Below are 8,857 nucleotides of genomic sequence, written 5' to 3'. Positions count from 1 at the left end.
CTTGTAAAATCAATAAATATAATAAGAATATGTTTGCATTTTTTAATTCTCTATCAGGGTTAATAGAATACATAGATATAAGCTGGTGGTTGCCTGTTGGAATCCAGCCAAGCTTTTTTCATATAATTGGTGTAAATAATTCAATTCATGCTTGGTGTTGAACAAAATCGTCTTGAGAAAACTGCCATACGTTGAATAAACCACATGTGTAACAATACATATTCTATATATAAGACTTTGTAGAAGAAGCCCTTACCAAAAAGTGGATATTTGCGAAATATTTCTTTGCAATACAATTAAAATACTTAATCCAATATTGATGCACATAAATCGGTTATATGTTTAAGAAATACTTCATCAATTATAAAATCCTCGAGCGACGAACACTAATTAGCTTCTCTTCAACTTTTCAGTCAAACGCAAAACTGAGTACTTTGTAATTAAGTTCTACATTTTGAAGCGATTTACAAATTAAGACAATTAAATGGCATCTGTACACCGCTGTAAAGAACGATACTTTAATTATAATATTGCAATTTTTCAACAGCAAAATATTACGAATGAAATTAAATTATTAAAAAAGAGTTGAGTACGTTTGAAAATTGTAGGAAAACACATATTGTCTATTTAATCTCGATAAAACGATCTTAAGCTCACTTCGATTCAGTTCACACAACAAACTATTTCCAGTTAACCGTTGCAATATTCGATTCAAACGTCTGTGAAATTACGTTTTCGCTATTCAATTAAAGGCCTCGTGTCGTAACGGTTGCTAGGACCTACGTTCATTTCTAACCAGCCAATCATGTAAAAACACCCAAATAAATATCCGTTTTCGTAAATTATTCGTTTGTTAATATGAATTACGCAGTAATAACGTACATAACATATCATTTCGGGACACATGTAAGACGTTTCAATTGTATGTGGATTTTTAAAAATAATAAATCAATTTTTTCCTTAATTCTTTAATTTGTTTTTCATCAATTAAATAGTAACTGGCATTTAGCAAAAAACAACAAATAATGTAACATGAGAAACATTGGCATCCAATTTACATAAAATATTTTGTAACAATAACAAATAAAAATCTTTAAAAATAATTAATAATAATTATTGTTTAATATTATTCATATATGTTACTAAAATTGACTTTTTTTTATATATGTGGCACATCATTATTATGTTATTTTTTTCTGATAATAGGAAAAATGGTTAATTCTTTTTTTATATAATGTTTAATACATATACATATATATATATAATTTCAATAGGAAACGAGTTTTAGAGAATTATTTGAAACAGTAATTTATTGAATACAATTAATAGCTACAATATTAAAGGTCCCACATTTATTTCAAGAATTAGGAAAGTTTTCTAAGTAGCCTACAACATTCTATTATAATCAATGTTTAATTTTATATTACTAATGAACAATTATTTTAAAATTAACGTAAAGATAAAGACGAATATGGATAAGATTTTTGAAGAGAGTTTTTATTTATACCAATTTTTTAGGTTATTGCAAGTACGGGTTTTTATTATTTTGTTTTATTAAATTTATAACTTATATGATTTATTTGTTGTATATAAATTTAACACCAACAAAAGTTATCAAGAAATAAATTTAATTCTAAATAAAAGTGAATGTTTATTTCTGTAAGATTGTTAATTACTTTAATAGTTAATTAATACAAAATATCCTAGAATAGGATTGGATTTTATAAGTTATTTTTAAAAGGAGTTTTTTAACTTAAATAATTAACATTTTAAGAAAGGTAAGAACGTTGCAAATAAAACATAAAATCAAATATATTTTTACGTAAATCAAAAGGAAGAAGCTCACGATATTTTTTAAAAGTTATGTCCCAAAATAAATATGTCTGCAAGAATAGGGTAGGTTTTCTTGTATTTACTTGTTGGTTGGGACTCTCGCAATATTACTTGTTATTGCTTTACCGATCTATCACATTGACTTTAATTACAAATAACTACTGACAAAAATATTTACAATTCATTATTTTATACAATAATATCTATTGTTATTTCACTCTTACAATAAATAATAGTTAAAGATATCACTCAAAAAATGTATTAAACGAAGTTGATGTATCATACAGATGTAGTGATCTGTTCTATAAGATGATGTTCACGACGGTGGCAAGGCGCCTTGCAGGATCCAGAACGACTGAACGTGCTTCCACGTCGAGCGAGACCTTCGGGCACGCTGCGCGACGGTCGCAATAGTGCTGCACGACGACAGCATTCAGGATAATGTGGTGTACAACAAGTGCGGTTAAGTGGTGCGGCGTATGAAAGAGACTTCGGCAGACGGGATGAGCAAGTCGGTCCCGGCCATCTGCAGTAAGCAGTCGCTCCTCCAGCGCTGCACGCACACCAGGCTGGTTCACATCTTGAAGGGGGCGTCATACACAAGCAAGCTTCTGATATCGTTGGAGCTGGAACTGGTGGAGGAGGTTCCGGATCCCGTTTTGAGAAACCTACAAAGAATAATAGGAGAGCCCCAGCTAAAGTTGCAGCTGTAGAGAAGTAAAAACCTGCTCTCGGCGCTTGTTGATTGATATAACCAGTCATTGGTACGCCGACAATTACAGGAATTGCTTCGGCTCCTTGGACGAAACCTGGTAAAATAATGTGAATTACTTTTTAGTTTTATCGAGATAAATAATAATTAAAGACTGGATCACTCACTCCAAACTTTTGTGAAATGTCTTCCCCGAACTCGCTCCATCGTGAGCATCTTCATCGAGTAGAGAAATCCTCCTAAACATAAGCCGTACATCCATGCGAACAGTACGTATCCATGATAGCCCTCGACGCTACTTAATGCGAGCATTGAAATTCCTGCAAGTTCATAATATTTTTGTATTGTTATAAAATATATAAATATAACACGCAAAATATTATGATTAAAATATTTTCGGTACCTATTCCTAACATTGCCGTTTGACATAAGTATTGCTTTGATACAAGACACTGGGCTGATGGTCGAACTAGCACGAGCCCAAAACCTGCACAACCTAGCACGGCAGCAAATCCAAGAAATGTTTGAAGCAAAACTAATGCACTTTCTTCTAAACCTTCCTGGAATCCTTGCAAGGCCTAAAATAAAAAAAAGATATAAGAAAATAATCACTTCTTTGAATTTGTACGTATACGTATATAAGTACTAGATTTACTTACTAAATAAAATACAGGAGTATAAAGTCCAAATGCTGCTAGTCCGGCTGATAGTAAAAGTACTTTAGCGGATCGGGAATGAAGGGGGCTTAAATCAATGAAAGGGGGCGATTTTAGGCCTTTCTTTTCCTTAACCTGCAAAAAAAACTTAACATAACAAAATTCTATATTTTACGTTGACTATTGTTTGCAAATGTAGAATTTTATATCAAAATATTTATCCTTACCATCACAAATATAAAGCGCTTACCTTTCGGCGTTGGTTTTTAAGGTGTAAGATAGCTCGTCGTTGCGGATGATAGAGTGAAGCGCTACGGTAGGCGGCACTTAGAAAAAAGGCTAATACTAACACGCCAGTCACCGCTTGCAGTCCTAATCGCCAACCTAATTTCCTGTCAAATTAATTTATGATTAGAAAATATTTTAAAACAGAACATTCGTTATTCTTTCATCTATTAAAATTTATAAAAAACATTATAAATAATGATACAATATAGAGTATATTTGCTATATTGTTTATCTTAATATGACAATACTCACCCCACAGCTTCCTTGTATGCGACGCTAAAAAGTGCGATGCCCACGCCACCTCCAGCGTGCGCCACTAACTCCACAAATTGACGTCGACGCCTGAAGTACGTGCCGAGCACGAGACCGGCCGCCTCGCGGACTAATCCGCAACCTACGCCTAGAACTACACCTAAAAAATGCGTTAATTTCATCGTAGATAAGTGGAGTAATAGCATTCAAAATAATTAGTACAATTCAAATTAACATGTTTTTTTTTTAAGTTGGTAAATAAACTAATTTTGACAGTCGCATATTATGTTACGTATTTATTACCATAGCTTAAGAGAGTTTGATGTAGCTGTGTAGCGAAGGAAGTGAAGAGGCAGGCTAAAGGCAATAGCAGCCCTCCGACCAACGCAGCAAGCCTGGGCGACTTCCGTCTCGCCGCCACGAGGGCGCCGGCGGCTCGCGACACTCCCACACATATCGCACCAGCCCAAACTAAATAAGAAATATAATTATTTCATGAAAAATATTTCCTAAATTATTTAATTATAATAAAAATATGAAAAACAACAAAAAAACAATTAATAACAACACCAATACAAAATCAAAAAGAAATTACGTTCAAAATTCGAAACAAGTTCGATCAGACGTCAGCGATTGAAATTAAAGCAACTCAATCAAGAAAAAATAGTATACGCGTATGTAAATGGATTATATTTAATTATAATAAATTATCTACAAACTAAACATGTACATCATTACGTTGCTTAATTTGAAACTCAAACAAGAATTTTAATTGCTCCGTAGTAAAACGTTTACTTACTAACTTACATCAGTTGTAAATATTAGTCTGGACCGAGGCATCTGAGCCATTGCTCCAGGGTTTCATTTAACACAATAGCGGTGAGAGCTCGTTATATCTTATAAATAATATGGTTGCTTTGTTGTGGGAGAGAATCATTTATTATTCCCCACTTACTTATGCGCTTACGCTTAAACGATGGATTAGTACATTTGAATAGAATATGAGTTAGGATAATCTAGCTTAAATAGTTTACTCAATTTAAATGTAAGGTTATGCATATATATCCTTTTCATATTAAAATTTTACTAATTAGTACTAAAATAAATAGGAATAATTTATCAAAGGATTACTTAGCTAATTACAAAATACTCTACTACAGACTGCTACGACAACATCGTCAAATTAAATAAAAATACACTTTATTCAAGTAGACTTCGGCTAGCACCCTTACATTACATTTTACAGAATTTTATAAAATGTGTACATATATCCTACATGAAAGCGAACAAGTACTAACTCCACGCAAATCATCTATATAATCTTGTGTCGAGTTAAATACTTTATTTATTAATGTTTTGAAATTCTATCACATGATGCAATGAAATCTAAATCCTTTTACACTTGTAGGAATTGATAGAAAAAAAGCAATCTAAAATTTGAACAAAATTAAGCTACAGCTTAAAATATATATTTTTTAATAATTTATAGATTTTCTTTTAAATTACGTTAGAAGGTGATGTGCACATTACACTTCGTTAATTTTACAGCGGTTAAGCCTATTTATTACCAGTCACGTAGCAAAGACTATTTTAAATTGGTTATAATCAAATTCTAATTTAGATGACAAAGCAAACTTAAAATAGAGTTATGGACGTGTCCTCGTCCTCTGTGCCGCAAAAGCAATTTATAACGAAAAATACTTCAACCCCTTAATATTCGTAACCAGTCGTGAATCTTATGAAATTAATTCAATAAGTCAACCCTGTTCACGAACCGGGGTGACCATTATCTTAAATTAATAACTGATCTTAGAATTTCTTCTATCGGTTTTGAATTAAGATCATTAATTATTATTTAATGGCGCTTGGTTTACGCATTTCAAAGTAATAATAATTTAGTTTATTAAGTCAACAGATAAATGTAACGATGGTATTGTGAGGCGTATAGAAAAGAGATTGTAATCTATACTAATATTATAAAGAGGTCTACTTAACCGATTTTGAAAATTCTTTTACCATTAGAAAGCCACATCATTTGTGAGTGTCATAGGCGATATATTAACCCGAAAAATAAAATGACTTCTTCGTGGTAGTGGGATTTGCAAAGTAAGTTGGCGAAAAAAAGGTCGAACGAATACGTTTCTTACGAACGCTGCCTTAACGATGAGAGATATATAATTGAGTTCTAGAGAAAAGTTGTAGAGCTTAATAATGCCTATAAAAAAGTTAGCGACAGCATAAGTCTAACTTTTATATTTAAGTCACAAAAAGATGTTTTTTTATATTAAAAAAATATAATTTGAATGTTTATTGGTCATATTATCAACAATTATGAATTATTATCAAAATAAGTAAACTTATCGTTTCAAGTGTTTAAAAGAAAAGACTTTACTCTTTTACTGCATATAATTTGGACGGATGGTTTAAGAGATAAAACGACATAGGTATCCGGTAACCGTGACCGTTTCGTAATCTATCGAGTGATATTTCTATTAGACGGTTTTTTCATATACATCAATCTATTTAAATTGCTTTATTACCACGGAAATTTTATTTAGATAAAATTCATTTTGTACAGTTTGTTTTTTGGTGGCATAGTTTAAGAGATAATTTAAAGTATCAAATACACGAGACAATTTTATTAATGTTCGGCCAATCGATCACAAGTAAAAATGTTTTCCGCCCAACCAAGTAGGCACGGGTCAGCTAGTTTATTTTAATAATAGTAATCAAGTTTTGTGGCTTTGCTTATAAACATCGTTTAGCGCGTGTTGCTTTCCTGTCAAGATTTGATATTCGAATAAAGATGACACTGCGATGATTTATCTATAAATGTTACTTAGTGCTTATATGCTGCAGTGCTATAAGATTTTGAAGTTATATTGCATGATAGGATTTCTGAAAATGTTAAAAAAAACGTATTTCAATCTATTGACGATATTTTCTACTGTTCACACACTATGAAAATGAGCACTTTTTATATAAGGTTGTTTTAAGCCCTCACTCATTTAAGGAACCAAATAGGTGGTAGGTATCGTGGTCTGAGTTATTCGTTAGTATTGTACTAATATCAGAAAATACAAGTTATTTTAGTGATAGACTGAGTAGATATTTTTGTTAATTTTATTACAAGCTAAATAACATTTAATTGTATAAATAGAAAATTTATTACAGCAACAGTAGGTACACGAAATGAATAGTAATTTGAAGAAGCGTAATATTGAGAATTAGACTGCACCGCTTGCGCCAAAACGGTGTTACGTAGCCGTCCTCAATATTTTAATTAAAAGATTTTGAATTGTAAAATGAATAGACGAGTTGAACGGACGCTCTGTTGTATTTCTGTATTCGTTCGTACAAATACGTATGTCATTGCCTCACAAGGGATCAATTGTGGGATCGAGTCTCAAGGAATGTAAAAGTGCATGCTACAAAGAAATGCTAAGCGGAAAAGCGTGAGGGGAGTTTATTTGATTTCGTAGTCTATTTGTTGAAAGAGATTTGTTTATGCAACTTTGATTTGAATATGACTTCGTAGTAAAATATGTTTATCTTACTTTTTAATTTCTGGAATATTTGTATTACAAATATAATATTTACACGTTTCATTGGCGATAAAAGGCCTGGATTTCTCACCAAGAGTTTTGAATTGCGATTCAATGGGAAAATGCTGCTAACATTCTCACTACTATTTCATGCGGTCATGATTTGTAGAGAGGTTATTTTTAATTTATTTAAACCTTCAATGTAAACTGATTGTTTGGTAACTAAATTACTTTGTTTATTGCACAATATGTACAAGTGTATCCTTATATACTTCTACTTTCTAATTAGTCTTCCGCTTTCCTATGTTTATTTTCAGAAGCGAAACTCGTTTTTGCATCAGAAACAACAAATTACTCAGTCAGTAAGTCAGTTTTTAACATTTCACAAGTGAGATTCGAAGTGAGTTGTTACAGAATGGCACTGCTGAACGTTATTGTCTCTTTTATTTAGACAACATAGAATCGATCTATATATATGAAAAATTTCAAAACCGATATTTTTCGATAGCTACAAATAAAATACTACGGCTAGCAATCGAAATATAAAACAAAAGATTCATATAGATTTATATAAAAAGAAATATTTAAATATGTGTCTATTTTATAAGAATAATAAAATGGAAACTCAAGGTGTGTGTATTGTGTAAATTATATAGACTTCATCAACTTTTATACAAGAACGGTCACAAAGACGAAAGATAATGACAGTACTATTCACATTATGGTAGTCTGGCTGCACGGAAATTGGAATACAGATGAACTGGAGCACTAGATCGTCAGAAAATATAAATCCTACGAGTTAAAGCAAAAATCTGAGATGATTTTATACGTTACTAGAAAACGAGGCTTGCTGACTCTTCAAATTATAAGAGTGCAATATTATTTCACGTTGATAAATGTTTTATATTAGTTGTATCGAATAATTTGTATATAATATTATAATTTTATAGTGTTTGTACATGTGTGTGGGTTTGTTTGTTTGTATTCGTGTATTTCTCAGGCATACCTTCAAAGATTTTTTTTATTTTTATTTGATTTATATGTGATTAACTTTGTTATTTAATAAATGTTTTAAATGTAACTGAAATGATTTTAAAGTTTATCCTTTTTAAGTAAGTATTATTATTTATAACATAAAATTAAATTAAGAAAGTTTTATTATGAACAGACTTTTTATACGTCATTAGAAGTACTTTAGACGCATTACGTTATTCAAAATCGTACAATATGACCTTATGATAAGACTATCAGTCTTAGTGTGTTCAAAAGAATGATCTTCCAACAGATGAGTTTCGCAAATACGGAAATGATAACATCAACCTTTGAAATATTAGAAACTTACTTGTGAAATCTCAGAAACGAAAATGACCATGGTTATTTGTCTTGGTGGGCTTGAAGGAATGACATGGCGAAAAAGAAGTTCACGCGAAGTTCAGGATTGCGGAGTTGCAACGCAGTCGTAAGTCATAATGTTGTAAAAATATGAAGAAACACTTAAAGGTTTTTAGTTATTTAATTAATTGTGCAAATGATGATTGTACAAAACTCCTCTCTTATTTTTATGCAAAGTT

General features: G+C 31.3%; 1 protein-coding gene across 1 annotated transcript in view; it reads right to left on the bottom strand.

Moving 5' to 3' along the window:
- Nucleotides 1-1,731: 1,731 nt before the first annotated feature.
- LOC126771530 (monocarboxylate transporter 4-like) overlaps nucleotides 1,732-8,857 on the bottom strand; it is a 71,860-nt gene continuing 64,734 nt past the window's right edge. The window contains exons 6-12 of the mRNA XM_050491434.1: nucleotides 4,045-4,212; nucleotides 3,742-3,901; nucleotides 3,452-3,593; nucleotides 3,205-3,336; nucleotides 2,949-3,123; nucleotides 2,713-2,865; nucleotides 1,732-2,642 (exon numbers count right to left, since the gene is read on the bottom strand). Coding sequence (XP_050347391.1) covers nucleotides 2,113-2,642; nucleotides 2,713-2,865; nucleotides 2,949-3,123; nucleotides 3,205-3,336; nucleotides 3,452-3,593; nucleotides 3,742-3,901; nucleotides 4,045-4,212 — 1,460 coding nt within the window. The 3' untranslated portion in view covers nucleotides 1,732-2,112. The remainder of the gene's footprint in view (nucleotides 2,643-2,712; nucleotides 2,866-2,948; nucleotides 3,124-3,204; nucleotides 3,337-3,451; nucleotides 3,594-3,741; nucleotides 3,902-4,044; nucleotides 4,213-8,857) is intronic.

This window comes from Nymphalis io, chromosome 11, assembly GCF_905147045.1.
Source record: "Nymphalis io chromosome 11, ilAglIoxx1.1, whole genome shotgun sequence".
NCBI lineage: Eukaryota > Metazoa > Arthropoda > Insecta > Lepidoptera > Nymphalidae > Nymphalis > Nymphalis io.
The sequence above is the reverse complement of the archived record's forward strand: the minus strand, read 5'-3'. Positions and strand labels throughout refer to the sequence as shown.